Source organism: Amblyomma maculatum, chromosome 2 (genome assembly GCF_055883805.1).
Source record: "Amblyomma maculatum isolate TAMU_Amacu chromosome 2, ASM5588380v1, whole genome shotgun sequence".
In the NCBI taxonomy this organism is placed as follows: domain Eukaryota; kingdom Metazoa; phylum Arthropoda; class Arachnida; order Ixodida; family Ixodidae; genus Amblyomma; species Amblyomma maculatum.
In genome coordinates this window covers 100,862,685-100,879,897 of record NC_139345.1, presented here as the reverse complement: position 1 = coordinate 100,879,897, position 17,213 = coordinate 100,862,685, and the positions used below count along the sequence as shown (strand labels likewise).

Sequence of the window (17,213 nt, the reverse complement as noted above, 5' to 3'; positions counted from 1 at the left end):
AGCAATTTTGCATGGTGGAAAAATAAAAAAAGACATGTGATTGTCGTCAAGGGTCTCCTTCACGTGCTCATCACAGGCTTCTTGTTTAGACCTCTCGTTTGACATGTAATGCCCTGTCCTGTCCGGTTGTTGTTGAGACTGTAGCAAGAAGAAAAAGAAAAAGCTCAGGTCGGATGCTCGTGCACTGTACCTCATCGCCTTCGGCACGCGACGCGCGCTAAGAACGTGAATCTATTGTTATCGTACGGAGAGAGGAATAACAATTGAGTGGACTTCAAAGGACGACGAAGAAACCAAGCGTTCAAGATGGCCCGGGTAAGTCGTAGCAGCAAAAATTATTTTGTGGGGTTGCATATGTGATCATCAGTCAACGTCGTCGCATTTGCGCTCTCGCGAGTAGTAAATGCGCACACGACGGAGGCAGACGGTGATACTGGGTTGCTTTTGATACAGGCATCGTAGTCACTTTGGCTGGCGCTGTTGCTGAGGCCTGCGTTGTTTCTACCAGTCTTTCTTCTGAGATCTCTTTCAACTCTCCGCTGTCTCCACGCGGAAGGGATTAGGACACAGTTGGAGCGCGTCGGCATACTGTCGTACGCAAGTTTCACACTTTCGCACTCCAAATATAGGCCATACGCAGCCTATATCTAATAGGAAAGGAAAGGTGTAGTATCTGTCCGCGTGTTCCGTGGACACATGATCGTGCCGTAGAGGGAGGGAGGAAGGTGCGAGTGAAAGTGGAAAGAGAGCGAAGAGCCGCATGAACTAATATGACAGGTACTGTCTATTTCCTTTCTTATAAACCAACATATGTCAGTGTGGGCGAAGGGTGGCAGTTCCTGGCCCTACGCGGCTGGGGCGGTAGGTCAACGCCGCTTGCGGCGGGGGCAAGCCGCCACCGAATTTTTATGTTGTAGGCCGTCATGTTGTTGTTGTTGTGGCTGTAGGAAGAAGGGAAAGAAAATGCACGGGCCTGCTACTGGCTCTGTAGCTGAGCCACCTCCGCTGCCTCGTGCAGACAGAAGAGCAAATAGAGAAGAAGAAAAAAAAAGGAAGCGGGAGAGAAAGACGCGCGCCGCAACAACAGCCGTCGTCCACCATCGAAGCGGTGGCGGGTGCAATGACGGCCTACAACAGATAAAAATTCGGTGGCAGGCTAGCCCCCACCGCAAGCGGCGGTGACCAACCTGTCCCAGCCAGGCCGTCATTGCACAAGCCACAGCTTAGGTGGTGGACGACGGCTATTGTTGAGGCGCGCGTCTTTCTCTCCCTCTTTTTCTTTTTCTCTATTTTCTCTTCTGTCCGCACGAGGCAACGGAGGTGGCTCAGCTGGAGTTACCAGGTTCGAACCCGACCTCGGCGGCTGCGTTTCGATGGAGGCGAAACAAAGAGGCGTCCGTGTGCTGTGCGATGTCAACGCACGTTAAAGATCCCCAGGTGGTCGAAATTACTCCGCAGCCCTCCACTATGGCTCCTCTTTTTCTCTTTCCACTTTCACTCCCACCTTCCCCCCTTCCCTTACGGCGCGGTTGAGGTGTCCACAGCAAACAAGTGAGACAGTTACCTCGTCTTTCCCTTCCTATAAATCAATCAATCTATCAGGTGACACAGCTACAGAGCCAGTAGATGTGCGGCTCAAGTTTTCGGTTTTTACATCTCCTGATGCATGCATTCCCAACTTCCCACAGGTGTAGAAAATATATCTCAACTGCTGTTATGCTATCTTTAGTGCGTGCATTGGACGTGTGCTTCTGGGGCCGCGTAATTGGGTTTTCGCCCAGGCGTCTATTTTGGCAATGGCAATGGCTCGGGGTGGGCATTCGCTAGTTCTTCGAACCACTTTCACTTTATTATCGTGGCTATCTCAAGGGGTTTTTGACTCTTGAAGGTTATATTTATGGATATGTTCGCTGTTTAAATTAATTTGTTAACATTAATGCTGCGTGGTTTGTCGGCGGGAGGAACGGAGGCAGTGAAGTGCAAAATAATTAAGGCATAGTTACATTAACTTACCGAGACGAGTGAAGCGGTGACGATTAGGAACGGCATGTTTCCACCATCTTTTATTCATTAGCACGACTCAAGCGGAAAAGACAGCACTTCCGAGGACAACATCCGGAGGCTTCTGCTGGCATTTGCCGTAACCACATGCCTGATGTGCGTGGTCCTCACCCTGTCTGTATACACCCGGAAGGAAGTGCCTCAGGAAGATGAAGACGCTGAGTAAGATATAACCGTATACATTGACCAGCATAAAAATTCTAACAGTTTTTTCGGTCACATTTGACTTCTACCTGAAAGCTGCACAAAGAATGATTTAGTCATAACATTGACACTAATTCAAGTGCGTTTTTTTTTTTTTTCGTGTACGTTTGGAACGATGCCAAGTTTTCGCCCTTCAGTTCTCGCGTACAGCGCTACGCCCGCTACGCGCTCGAGTAAAAAGAGTTGATCTCGTCTTACGTTCCAGGGTGTCGTATAGATGGTTTCTGCACTTGATGCTTCAGAGGCGTTTAGCCGCTTTGTTTTTACGTGAACGCCGCGCTCGACCACAGCCAGTGGTAGACCTCCTTCGCCCATTTTGGTGTGTAGATTTGCTTTGTCCGAGCAACGCGTTATAGTGCTATCTGCCCTTCGGCATGTGTTCCTCTCTTCTTTCACGGCGTTTTTAAAGTGCCCACCGAGAAGAGAGAAAGTTAATGCACCTCCCAATTTTTGCGACGTAGTATACGAACAAATTCAAGCTAAAGTGCTACGAACATTATTATTATTGCGAAAGCAATACTACTCGCATTTTCATCCTTTCGCGTAGCCACGGTCGGTAGGCACGCTTGACCTTTAATGACCCCAGATGACTGTGACGCCATACCAGCTGCGAGAGATGGGCTACCAAGTCGAGTCGTCGGGTGGCGGCGGTCGGTAGGCACAGTAAAGCCCCTTTTAGGCACAGCGCGCTGCAGCTGGAGCCGCGCTGTTATCGAGTGGAGGCGCCGCTGTCACCTCTTCTCTCGCAGTTGAGAGGAGGATGAGGAAAATTATGGGTATATAAATGCTCGCGCTTGCTCATGCATGCATCCTGATACAGAAAGAAAAGTCACGCCGTCTCGATGAAGCCAGGAGACAACAGCGGGCTACATAGACAGATGAAGAACGGGAACAGCGTCTCGCTCGACGGCGCGCTCAAGATGCAGCTAGACGAGCGCGTCGGGCTTTTCTTGAATCGTCCTCAACCGGTGACGACTCCGAATGGAACGTAATGGACTCTTTGAACAGTGAAGACCCTTTGACGACGTGTTATTAGCCATGCTATTATTGCTTTCGCAACCTACCGGGCTTAACTAAAGCTAAGCCCCAGCTAATTTTTAGAAACCGAGTCAGGCGTGCTTTAGCTCTCAGCCACGCAGGCACTTTCGTACGCCTTGATTAAATTGCGGTTTATATCTATGTCGGGTGCTCTTGAATTGGTAGCTTACGATTACGTGTGAAATGAGGTACAAATTAAGGCATTAGGTATCTAATCGCTTTGCGAAATGCGTGTGCTCGAACAAATGACCTGCCAGGGAGCCGCAGAGACGACCCAATAAATGGCCAATGAAAAGCTAATCACTAAAGCTTGAAAACACACATGAGGAATAGTTATGCCGTCACTCCTCTCCTCAATGCAAATATTTTTAAGGTAGATTCATTTCCACCGAACATGCCGGCGATGGAAAATGATGCTCATCCTCTACCCTTCACTCAGAGCTGGCAGTGCGCAGGAAAAAGAGTCGCGATGACGCACTACCAAGCCCTGTCCCGCTCTCGTCACTTGGGAGTATCCTATCAGTGGGTGCACGCAGCAAGTCCCAATGACGTCACAGGGGAGGGAGCGCGAGGGTAGGCGTGGCCCTAATCGGTTGCGAGTGTTCGAAAGGAACACTTTTACAAATTATTTTCAATCATACGCTCAACTCAAATTTATTAAATTTGACTCCAATGGTCACGAAGACCAGCTTTATGGATTTCTTGCATCAGAATATTACTGCAATTTAGGGCCATTTCAGGGGCCATTTAATACTGTGGCGTAATACGTTTGAAGGCAAAACTTAGGTACGTGTCTTTAACCATTTTTTTTTTTGCAAAGGGTAAGGGTTAGCATCTGTTGCTGCAACAATCACTGCGGCAAACACGGTAGTTAACATGCGCCTATATTTTACGCTTTTTTTTTTTTCAATCCAGAAAGCTGTGACGAGCTTCGCAGGCCGCGCATGCGCAATGGCGTTAGCGCCACACATTCTAAATATATTGTTGTTTACGCATATGCTCTTCCGGCGGCAGCACAGTATGTAGGCACCATGGGGTGATTAAAATTACGCTAAAATGTGTTAAAGTTCGTCTCCATGTTCTCCTCTCCCTTCGTTCAATGGCGCCAATGTAACCCGCAATGCACCGACAACGGGATCTAAAAGCATTTTGATGTTTAAAACGACGATCGAAAAACGGAAGGCGCACAAGAGCGCTGACTTCTAACTTAATAGACCGTGGTAATTGTATGCATGCAGTTATGTCGCATAGACGGCTGCCATAGGAGAAGAAAGGAAAGGAAAATATTTCAACATATTGTTACGTGGCGGCAAGCGATGACAACATGGAGAACAGAGTACAGAGAGAAGATGCTCGATGGTCGTGAGATGACGTTTAATGAATCTGTGTGCGGGCCTAGCGCGCGCGCTCCTGCCCGCGCCACTGCCCTCTTCTTCTTCCTTCGTCCGTAACAATATTTATAAAATACAGCATTTTTATAAAAATTGGCCGTTTTAGACCATGTGTATACTGTTTGCAGAGTTTAATTGGACAGTAAAATGGTCTCGGCGCCTCTTGGGCAGCGCACATCACTATTAGTTGATGACAAAGACACCCACTGCCCTGAATGCCTGTATTAATAAACAGTTATAAGAAATAACCTACTTTGAAACGCGTCGTATAGGTATTGACTGTATTATTTTCACGCCTGGAAGTTTCGGTTCGCCCATCGATTACTAGTTTACTGCGATCGGTAGCAAATCATGAGGACTGGGGGCGATTGGATACACCCCGTATTCCTTAGGCTATTATTTGACAAGTTCATTACTCGCAATTCATTCTGCCAGGGAACTCGAGCAAGAAGCTGCGGCGGCCGAGGTCAAGGCTAAGGAGCGCGCCTGGCGGAAGAAGCGCAGGCTGCAGATCCTGCAACGGCGTTTAGCCAAGCAGAGGCTCGCCGCCCCTCACAAGAACGAGTGGTTCTACGTGGACGCACAGGGCCGCATGCTGGCCCACCGATCCTCATCGCAGACCGTTACTGTCACGTACAACGGCACTACGAAGACGACGGTGACCAATACTACCACCACTGTCACCACGAGCAACGAGCTGTACAAGCGTAAGCAGGCAGCCACCACCGAGGATACGACCAAGGACTTTACCGGTGGCCGAGACGGCGGAGTGACCTCTACCGGCAACTCGCGAGAGCAGCATCAGCAGGAGCCGCACATCACGGGCCTTGGGAGAAGTGGCAGGGACGGCGTCCTTATTGACGGCAACGCCCACTCTCGAGGACCCAGCAGGACGAGGGACAAGAGGACAGAGGGTATGAGGGTCGCTGCGGCATAAGACTTTGTGCATGTCTCTGCTCTGGGCAGTTGGCGGAACTCGTTACCCATTTGAGTACGCATTAGCTGCTCGGTACAGAAACGTACACTGAGACGGTAAAAAAATGCAGTTTTTGTTGACCAGAAAGCCCGTGGTTCTTTAGTATATGTGTTGCACATTTGGCAGTGAAGCATACTTTTGTGCCCACGTTCACTAAAAAAGACAGGTCTGCTACGTATACGGCGAAGAAACAAAACTAGACACGCACACATTAGCTTAGATAAGTGAACGAAAAAAGAGAGCGACCATACGGTGTGCTCTCGGCAATACACATCTGCAGTATCTCTTGTGCATTTCGCTTTTACATGGTCGTATTTGAACTTCATTTCACTGTCGCTCTTTCGTTCTGGAGCTACCTGATGAGTGGAAGCTTCTGAAAAATGGAGGTTGGCTTTTTGATGGGTGGACGTTTATAAAAGCTTGTGGGAGTTCTCTAGGTACTCCTCCGCTAGCTCGAGCCACAGTCGTGGTCGTGAAGACGACACATCGAGATCCTGATGAGGTGCGACCTTCGGGAGGACGCGGCGGCCCCCCGAATTAGTGGTCGGTAAGAGGTAGCGGTCAAGCTCTTTTTTTACACTGCACGAATGATTGAAGACCAGAGTTACATTGCGTCAAAGGCTACGATATCTTCATGTATTTTATGCGACTGCTTGCGAAAAACGAAAAAAAAAGTTCCTTGGCTCGGTACTCACTAACGAATACAATATACGCGAGAGAGATTAATTTCAGATGTAGCGTTTTCCGCTCCATCCATGAAATGAGCTAGAGAGTGAGGCCGTGAAACAAGCTCGGTTTATCCCACTTGAAAACGACATTGCTCTATCTTTCGTTCTTTTACGACGAAAGTCGTTTTACGAAGTCCAACCTGGGCCGCGCTTCAGTGTTATCCGTCGATGCAGGTAGACAGCCAAGTTATGTGTCCTAACATAGGCCCAAACTAACCAGAATCTTCAACTGGGACCGAGAGTTGGCGTGACGCAAAAAAAAAATCACTCTGCCTTAAGTCAAAGCTACAGTACAGCTGAAGAAAAGGGAGATAAGTGGAACGAGAGTATAGGCGTGACCCCAGAGCTGCCAGGTGGTGCTACGATCAGGCTACGACGTTCAATACAAACCAACGAGAGAGTTCTGTCCTCTAATGCACTAGATGTATTTCCGTTCGTGCTATGGCCATGTGGATGAAGTTTCGCTGAAACAACACTTTATATCCAGAGGCATCAAACTTCACAGCAAATGCCCTATGCCAACAATCTGGAAGCAGCTAGTAAGAACGTTAAGAGCCGAAGCTTTCTCCGGTTTCTTGGAGGCAATAGATTGCACGACTTACTTTAAGTTAAAGACAGCCCCATTCTATGCCACATGACAAGTCTTCGAATAAAAAAAGCAACAACGAGTTCGTGGATTGACTGTATAATTATTTGCTTATTTGTCGTCATGCGGAACACATAAAGAACCTCAATAAGACTCTACAGAAGGAGGCCCCAAGGTAATAAGCGCCAGGGGGACGTTCTGTGCGTGAACGTATAAATTCGATGGAAAAGAAACAGTGTGGAACTATACCGAAAGTGGAAAAGGCAGATCAGGAAGGAAGCTTTCTTTGATAACTCAGGAGGCAGTGCCCTACTTTTTGAAGCTAGACAGGGTGCCTTAGAACATGCAGGTACAAAAAGAAATTTAACAATGAAGATGACACATTTGCAGTATGTGATAACTCCACAGAAACAATTGACCATATTATACTCGAATGTAATGGTATCCATCTGGAAGTCGATGGAGGCGCAGCCACTCTTCCTGAAGCTCTGGGATTTAGAGATACCAGTGGCCGGGCGAATGAACCTGCGGTGGAAGCTAGCAAAAAACGATTGGCAAAAAACTGTTGGAAGATTGGTGGCTTAAAAGCAGAAAAGTGACATAATGTTAGTAATGTAGAAACAAAAATTCAATAAATAGAATGATGGTATAGTTAACCAATCTAAAACAATAATTAAGATATAGAGGGGAAATGAGCATGATAGCAACTGCTACCACCCCGTTTCAAGGGGGACGCTCCTATATTCCATCCATCCATCCATCCATCCATCCATCCATCCATCCATCCATCCATCCATCCATCCATCCATCCATCCATCCATCCATCCATCCATCCATCCATCCATCCATCCATCCATCCATCCATCCATCCATCCATCCATCCATCCATCCATCCGTCCGTCCGTCCGTCCGTCCGTCCGTCCGTCCGTCCGTCCGTCCGTCCGTCCATCCATCCATCCATCCATCCATCGTATTAGCTAAAATTTAAAATTCAAAATTACGGCAGCAAAACCGAATAGGCATAAGAAGTGTACTGAAAGGACTAAATCGTACATAATAAAAATGGTAAGAAATTTATAGAACAAAATTCGTTGTTACCATGCACATACAGAAGTGTTACAAAGCAAATGTAAACAATAATAACGAAATCATCAAGACCATTGGCAAGGAATGAAGAAAGATAAAAGGGAAAGATGAAAAGATAAAGAGGATGTTACAAAATGTGCAGGAAAAAAAAATACAACGTAAAAACCTCTTGAAACCGCATTCGCCACAAAAGTTAATAGCCCCGCCGGGGTGGCGCAGTGGTTACGGCGCTCGACTACTGTTCCCAAGGACGCGGGATCGAATCCCGGCCTCGGCGGCCGCTTTTCGTTGGAGGCGAAAAGCAAGGCGCCCGTGTGCTGTGCGATGTCAGTGCACGTTAAAGAACCCCAGGTGGTCGAAATTTCCGGAGTCCTCCACTACGGCGTCTCTCATAGCCTGAGTTGCTTTGGGACGTTAAACCCCACAAACCAACAAACCAACCAACCAACAAAAGTTAATAATATATCATATATTAGCATCAGATAGGACAGTATTCACTATGATAACGTGGTTAATAAGCAGCTCTTCAATTACCTTTGAAATGAGCGTGAAGTGCGTAATAATTTCAAGTGAGAGGGCAAATAATTCCAGGCGAATATCGATGAAAAAACACTGATTGCTCCCCATAATTAGCACGGATTTTTGGAAAAGTAAGTTAATATCTTCTTAAAATCTTGTTATGTTTGGGTTTGACAGATGAAGGGGGTCAAAGCACTTTAGTTTAAGCTCATGATTACGAGCGCGATGTATGAGTAGTGCTGAATTAGGCTTCTAAATTAAGCTCAAGTTGAAGGTCAACAGGAAAAATGTTTAGGTTACATTATCTATTTAAAACAGCCGATCTGAATGGGGTAAAGGTGATTATTCGAATGGCTTGATTAACAAATAACGAAGGTACGAAATAAGTGTGTTATAAGCATTTCCCTACACTGATAAGCAATAAATGAGATGGCTATCCTTGAAAGAATAACAGAGAGAAGGATATGGAGCTGAAAACAATGACGTGTTCTAATTATTACACGAATTCCAAGGACAATTTTAGATGTTAGAGATCGAATATGGGCGTTGAACTTTAATTTAAAAACAATAACAGTTATAAGAAAGTGGTGGTATTTGATGAATAAATAACGTGCATATTGAAATGATCTAGTGAGGTTATTGATCATTTTTTTTTTGTTGCTAGAGTGGAACACCATGAATTTAGTTTTCTGAGGAATAATCTGCAGTAAATGTTTTTCACACCACACACCAATTTGATGAAGATCTTGGCCTAATTTTGATGCAAGGTTAGAGATATCAATATCACTGGAAAATATAGTCGTATCCTCAACAATGAGTATGCAATTAGAATCAGTGAGGCAGTATGGGAGGTCATTAATATAAGTGAGGAAAAGAAGTGGCCCTAAAAAAGGTCCCTGGGGAACACCACAATTAATAACGGCTGGGTTAGAAATGGCATTAGAAAACTGACCAATTTGAAATCTGTCTAGAAGGAAGCTGCGCAATAAATTTATAGAAGGGTCACAAATTCCTAAATATTCCAGTTTTTGAAACATAATGTTATAAGTAATAGTATCAGGCACTTTGGTGAAGTCAACAAAAACTGCAGTAGTTGTGGCCGTAATAGTCTAAACATTTATTTGGGGAAGTGGTATCATCAGTGGTAACCTCAGTCAGGGACTCCGTTGGCTGAAGCTACTGCCCGAGCTCTCGCAACCAATGGTTTTTTGTGTCGCAGGGTTGGAGATGGACAAGGCCACCTCCCAATCCGCCCACGTTGGGTTTTCTTTACGAGCTATGGCTTTCATGGTTTTCTTGGCAGGCCCATATCATATCGTAAATGTCTGTTTTCTGGGCACAAAACGGGAATTCAGCTGAGAAAGTAACCGGAATAATTGCATGCAGTCTAGCTGGGCTGTTTTAGGACAGTGTTTGCAGCCGCCTGAGATGACGCTCTTCTGATTTATCGAGTTCTTTAACGGGTGCCGGGAATGCCTGTCTCGCAAAGCAGACATGTTACAGTATCTCGTGGTATGTACTGAGGGGTTGGGGTGGTCATGTGAGGGGAGTCATGAGGGATCCTGGGAGAGGAATTCACGGGTTGTCGCGTGTGCACACTCGTTTTCCTCTTGATGATCAGGTACCTATATAACTTTTTGAGGCCTGATGTCTGACATGCGTCAAGATTTTAGACGCCAAGGGAGGAACCTGCCTCGAATGCAGTATCTGTAGGCGGTTTAGGAGTCGGTAACGACGTATATGGATTCGGTGTGTGTTGCGGCTAATGCGATCGCTGCCGCCTAAATTTGTGCGAGGTCTGAATTTCTAGCTCTCAGCTCTACTGCCGTAGTTCCTAGGCAATTGATGGCTGATGTTGGGATACCTTAGCAGGTATCGCCAGCATCCACAAAGAAGGTTCCTTCGCCTTGCGTCGCGCCTTATTGTATTCAGGGTGCATATTGTGTGACAGGGGCGTGCTGTATAGCGACCCCCCCCCCCCCCCCCCCCTATTGACGTCGTACGTCCATTCTCTGTTGCATGCTGCTGGGAAGGCTAAGCCCGAGCTCTTCAAGCACTTGCCGGCTGGCGGTGGTACCATACAGGCGGAAAGTTTGCGTTTAAGGTACGCCTTCATGAGTTCGTCGATGGTGTTGTGAACGCCAAGTTGAAGAAGCCGGATGGTAGACGCGATGAGGGGTAGCCCTCGCGCCCGCTTGTAAGTCATGCGAAGTATGGTGTCGAGTTGCTTGAGGTCGTTCTTTGTAGCTTGAAGTACGGGGTTACGTAGGTTATGTGGCTGAAGAAAAAGGCCTGAATTGAGGAGCTTGTCGTTCTCTTGTATACCATTGTCCTTGGTCGTAATATGCGACATCATTTTGCTGGCTTGTCTGAAGCTTAGCGATAGCTGTCGCGTAGACTCGATTCACAGCAGAATAAATATGCTGCATCCATACACTCACCTGTGTCAAGCATACGAGCTCATGCTCACATAATCATGCTCAGTAACGTGTCATCTAGAATTAAGGCGGAGGATTGATATCACAGCTATATTAGTTCCGATGAGTCCTTAGAGCACAAACAGCGAAAGAAAAGTGTAATGACGGTCATGAAATTTATGCTTGACGTATATGATTTTATTTGTTTTGAGTATTTTGTTTTTCATATGCACGAAAAGTTTATTGATGATAGTCAATTTTCATCAATATAGCCAAAATGGTCTAATTCTAACAGTATAGCAAGCCTCTCATGCTCATTATAGCATAAATTAATAAAGAAATTATTACAAAAAAAAGCTCTAGAGGGATTGTTCTTATGACTTCAAAAACGCTCTAGCAGAACTGTACAAACTCTGACAACTGAGGTCAAGAGGAAAAAGGAGGAATGTGCGATACCTTAGCGGAGGAAAACAATTTGACCTATATCTGAAGGTTAACTGGAGTTGAAAGAAGAATTACTGAGCTAGAACAATACAGCCGCTTGCACAATGCAAAAATAAATGGCTCAATTACCACTCACCACTAAAGAGAGAGCTGCTGATATATTCTTGCAAATCGCATAAATCACCCACCTCTTGACCTATTGCAGACATCTACATCGCCCTGATAGGGCGAGACTCAAAGAATTTACGGCAATAAACATTTGACACCCATCAACAAAACGCTTTGTGCAGCAGTTGGAAAGGAACGAGAAATTTCTTGGCTGTATGTGTGGACAAAAAACGGAAGCATACTCGCATCACAGATTTCCGATATATTCAAATTAGCTGTGAGGCAGATTTGCAAAGAACGACGTAATGCGATGCCAATGATGATGATGATGACATCAGTCAAAATGGCCCGTACCCACGGTGGGGGATTGGCCAGGGTACATTGTAGATTTTAAATATATATAGTCAAGGACTAGTGCATTCAGATAGATATGAGTGTAACTAGAATTTGCAAAAAAGTAGAAAGGAAAATAAAAAGTAATGAAGTCTCAGCTGGCATAGGAATCTGCCTGATAAAATTGCTTAATCATGAATAGAATCGCACACTGGTTTTAAGGCATATCCCTTGACGCTTTCCCCAAAGGAGAGGAGAACTGGAGTGGTTAGAGGAAGGCCTAATCTCGAGAGGGGAGTCACTGAGTAAATTTTGCGGAGAGAAAAGGAAAAAATGATTTATGGATTTCAATTCTTTGCAAGACTCACAGAAGTTAGTAACGGATAGACCCGAACGACAGATTTGGTTTCGGTACTCTGCAGCGAAATAGAGTCATAGACACTTCACATTGCTTTGAACTACACATGCGTCCACGCCAAGGCCATTTAAGGTGCTGGTAATCCGGTGCAGAAAGGAGAGGCTCGTGACTCCAGTAATGTAGACGTTGGAAATTTTGAAATCGTGCTAAAGTAAACGGTATTAGGTATGTATGGAACAAGAGGTCCACCAAGGGCGGATTTGGCAAAAAAAAAAAAAAATCGCACTTCTGCAATGTGAGGAGGAATAAAAAAATAAAGTGAACGGCAAAGCAGAGTGTCCCTCGAATTTTCGAGCGATGCCAACACAAATAGGCGGTCAAAACGAAAAATAACCTTTGAGGTATTACAATGAACCTTCGTCAAGGCCAACTCAATGGACAGAAACTCAGCAACATAAGTAAGCGTATAGTCAGGGACCCGAAATGAAGCACTCCAGTCAAGAGCCTGTGGGTATATACTAATAGCTGTTTTTTTTTTTCATTCTGCTGGGAGGCATCTGTAAAAATGGCAACATGGCTCAGAAAATTGTCTAGATACTCCTCTATAAGATTTATTACATTGGCAGACATTTTCTTAGCATTCCCTGACAGGGTGTCATCAAATGAGATTATAGTATCAGATTGATGCCAAGACTTGCCTCACAGTACTTGTTTTTTTCTTGACTGTGGAAAATGAATCAGATGCCACACCTCTTTTAACACCCTTACTGTCTAATAAATACTTTGGCATAGATGAAAATAAGCTATTCTTGTTACTGCATTTTAAAATATGCAGTCTGCTGGGAACACGGATCAATCGACTCATTCAATGGCAGGCTTAGCGAACTCGTTCGATGTCACCTGTTTAATCGAAACATGGCGACTTACTGTGTGTTTCTTTTCCGCGAAAGAAAAGTGAATCCTCAGTGCGTTATATTTGTATCCTTTCACTAATTTGCTTCTACGGTTGTAATCCAAAACGGTGATTACTGGCCCTGGAGAAACGAAGAAGGCGTGACAACATTGGGCGCGCGCGAAGAAAAGGAAGTACGCACTTCCGATTTCTTTATTATAACGAAGGAGAAGAAGAAGAAGTAAGGCCTAGACGTTTGCACGCTACCTGCTCGAAGACAATGGATACCATGCAGCGTGGCAGCGGTGACGACGCAGCCCAGCCCACGAAGCCACAGGAGGAGTATGTCGACGATGTACCTCAGGCTTCAAAGGCCGACTTCAGCGCTTGCGATATGATGGATTGCTGCCCAGACACGGAAGTGAGATTCAACTGCACGATCCCCGAGCACGGCATGCGCGGTGCGGGTGACACACTCTTTAAGAAGGCGCTCCTCGAACCGACCTCGCCTCCATTGAAGCCGGTTTTCTTGGACGACCAATATTTCGTCCCGCCCGAGATGAAACTCCAGGACCTGCCCGAGAACGATTACCTCGCATATGACTTGGGTCGCCATAGTTATGGGCTCTGGGGCACGCCGTACGCTAAGCCTTCTCTACCAAGCCATCCGGTCGAAGAGAAAGAGAAGCAGTGAACTCCACCTTCAGGCTCCCCCCCCCCCCCCCTTCCCCCATTATTATTATTATTATTGTTTTTTTTTTTTTTTTTGCTGCTTTCTTTCCGAAAGAGACAATGAGGAAGTTGCACAGGCAGACCCGTGCTGCGGACATGCCCTAGTTGCTCCGATGTTTAAAACGCATGGAATCCATTTGCGTGTGGTCTAGGTTTCTTCGGCCACCCATTTTTCCCCTTCTGGCATATGTCAACAGATGCCAGCTACTTCGTGTTGTGCTCCGTGCGAAGCCATCTCTTCACAGTTGAGTTCGGTGTTGCCTTCCCATTGCGCGTTTTTCATTTTCTATATTTGCGCTGTTTTCATTTTTTCATTTCTTGAATTGTTTTTCATTAAAAATCCTTTTCTGCGTTTCGACTGACGGGCTGTTAATCTGTTATAATTTCGCCCCGTAAGGGTGCCTCGTTATCTCTCCTTTCGCTCTCTACTTCGCCTCTTGAAATTGGTTCATTGGTTGTCAGTTTACGTTAAGGAGCCGAGGTGGTCGAAATTATTCTGCGAAGACCTATACCACGGCACCTCTTTCTTTCTTTTTTTTTTCTTTCTTTCTTTCTTTCTTTCTTTCTTTCTTTCTTTCTTTCTTTCTTTCTTTCTTTCTTTCTTTCTTTCTTTCTTTCTTTCTTTCTTTCTTTCTTTCTTTCTTTCTTTCTTTCTCTTCTTCCCTTACCCGAGTGCGCAGTTCAAAAGTGCACCGAGCACTAAGCCAGTTCACACTCCTTTAACTTCCTTTCTTCCCCGGAATCCTTCTACGTCCACCCTCGCTGATTTAGGCTCCCCCTCTCCTTTAACATATTCAGAGATATTACAGTATTTGCGCCTTGAAAGGCAGACATTCCCGAAGCCCGCTAAGGGTCTTAGTAAATCACAAGAATGTCACCTTCAAAGGTTACGAACTATTTCATTTAATAATCCAGCAACACTTCACGCCTTGAGCCCGAATCCTTTTCGGCGCAGTGCAAATTTTTTGGCCAGAAGGCAAACTTATACCATATGGTATGGGCTTGTCAACAAAATACCAGCATTGACAAAATAAATCAGCCAACGTGGGAAGGCTGGGAGGCGGCCCTGTCCAGCTCGGACCTCGAGGAACAACGAGCCCTCGTCGAACGAGCACGGGCAGCGGCTTTTACCAACGGCGTCCCGGACTAGAGACCCGACCAGCCTTCCCTTAATCTAGGTCAATGTCAATAAATGTTTTTTTCATCATCAAAGGCAATAATTCAATTAATTATTAATGTGTTGTTCCCTGAAAGTGAGAGCTAGAGCTTTTATCATAAGGCGGCATATATTGTAGGGAGCGCCGACGTTAGACCCTTGCGTTACTGAGGTCCGTAGACATTGGACCCATCGCAGTGTCTCCCACTGCCTACGACCTGCGAAGGACACACACACACACACACACACACACACACACACACACACACACACACACACACACACACACACACACACACACACACACACACACACACACACACACACACACACACACACACACACACACACACACACACACACACACACACACACACACACACACACACACACACACACACACACACACACACACACACACACACACACACACACACACACACACACACACACACACACACACACACACACACGCACGCGCGCGCGCGCTCTCTTTCTCTCTCACTTGCTACCAGCGGATCCTGAACCATCACCTCGTACAATGTTCACGTTAGCAAGGACGTCCTCCAATAAATGAAGAAAATTCCACCGCAAGCAGCCGCTGCCCGGCGTTAAATATATCAGCAATGAAGGTTTCGCCGGCCTCGAGTGGCTCGTGGTCACTCAAAAAGCTTGTCCTTAACGAAGGACGCATGAAAAAGTTCGTCTCTTGCGAATATTTACGACCTTAGCTTGAGAGCTCCCGTGTCGGAAACAGTTTCCGCCTCTCCATCCTTCCGGAGAAGACTCGTCAGGTGGCAAAGTCGAGAGAAAAAATTTCCTTCTCCACTTTAAGCTGAAGCAGGAGGGCAAGTGGAGGAGAGAGGATATAGGCGGGAAAATGTGGATGGGGTTCTGCGCGTCGCACTGCGATTGCCGCATTGGATTGTGAAGTTGGAGCAGCGGACAGAGCACACCACATGCTTGACGCTCTGGATAATGCCGCCAGCTCGCACGGGCTGAACACATCAGCTTTAGCGGAAGCTCTGTCCTAGGGGAAGGGAAGAGGCACTGACGACCCTGCATACTTTGATGTATCAGTCGAATTAATCGTCAGTATTTTATTCACATTGAATCCTATGGGAAATCAATCAAGTGTATTTAGAGCGTTTGTCTGATTCGAGAATTTGTTTTAACCGTGTTCACCCTAACAGAAATTTACTGCCCGTAGACAGCTGCTTTGCTTAATTTTTTTTTTTCAGGAAACTTCATTTTGCGCCTATTTGGGGGATTGACGGTGTTCTCGGAGAGAACACTATGCGTCTCAATTGTTATATGTATTTTAAGAACTCACTATCCTAACGATTCGACGTTGTCTAAATCAGATTTAAACCGGCAAATCATAAACAGAAGTTGTTGAAGGTTTTCAAATGAAAAGGCTCGGTACATTTCTAGTTGCAGTGGCGCATTCCGCGAAACATCTATTCAGTTTTCATCTATAGGACACGTAGTCTGGCGCAAAGGGAAACGAGGCGTTAAGTGGACACCACTATCCCCTCAAGCCCCAGCTGAGCCAATGCCTGGTAGAGCGGTCACCTTGAGCCACGATGAGGTGTATTCCTTCAGGAAGGTGACGGTGCTCATCTAGTGAACGCTAAGGGAACCTAGCACGACGATGTCACTTCTTGCATCGCGCGAAGAGTAAGCGGACAGCTGGGTGTCGCGAAGCCGAACGTTGCGAGTGGCAGCTGGCAGACAATTGGGGCGTGCGAACATGAAGCGCTTCACGGACAACTAGACTTGGGTCCAAGTTCTGGACCCTTGACCCGCGCCTGCAACCAAACTCCAGTCAGCCGGATACAGGGGAAAGGGGGAACAGATGCTTCTGATGAGCTCGTTTAATAGAACCTGCGGACGTTTAACTAGACAATTATGCGAGTATTTTAGACAATGCGGAGAGCGAACAATTCAGCAGAAACAATAACACTAAGGGGGCATTAACTCAATCAGCCCGTATATGTGCCATCTTCTTTCGCTCAAGTCTTGGAGCAGGAGTCGTCGTTTGCAAGTTTGATCGGCGATCTGTTAGATGTAGGCGATGTAGGTTAGATGTAGGGTGGCATCTCAAATGTAACTGTACTCGACACGACAGGTTGCGTGCTCGCTGTTCTTTTGTGCCTTACGTAACATGCCCAGAATGCAGTT

General features: G+C 46.1%; 1 protein-coding gene across 1 annotated transcript; it reads left to right on the top strand.

Moving 5' to 3' along the window:
- Positions 1-251: 251 nt before the first annotated feature.
- On the top strand, positions 252-5,631 carry LOC146199410 (uncharacterized). Its single transcript, XM_084592123.1, has 4 exons — positions 252-315; positions 2,075-2,220; positions 4,716-4,746; positions 5,140-5,631. Exons 1-4 carry the CDS (start codon positions 307-309, stop codon positions 5,629-5,631), a joined length of 678 nt encoding a protein of 225 aa, XP_084448249.1. The 5' UTR covers positions 252-306.
- The last annotated feature ends 11,582 nt before the right edge of the window (positions 5,632-17,213 follow it).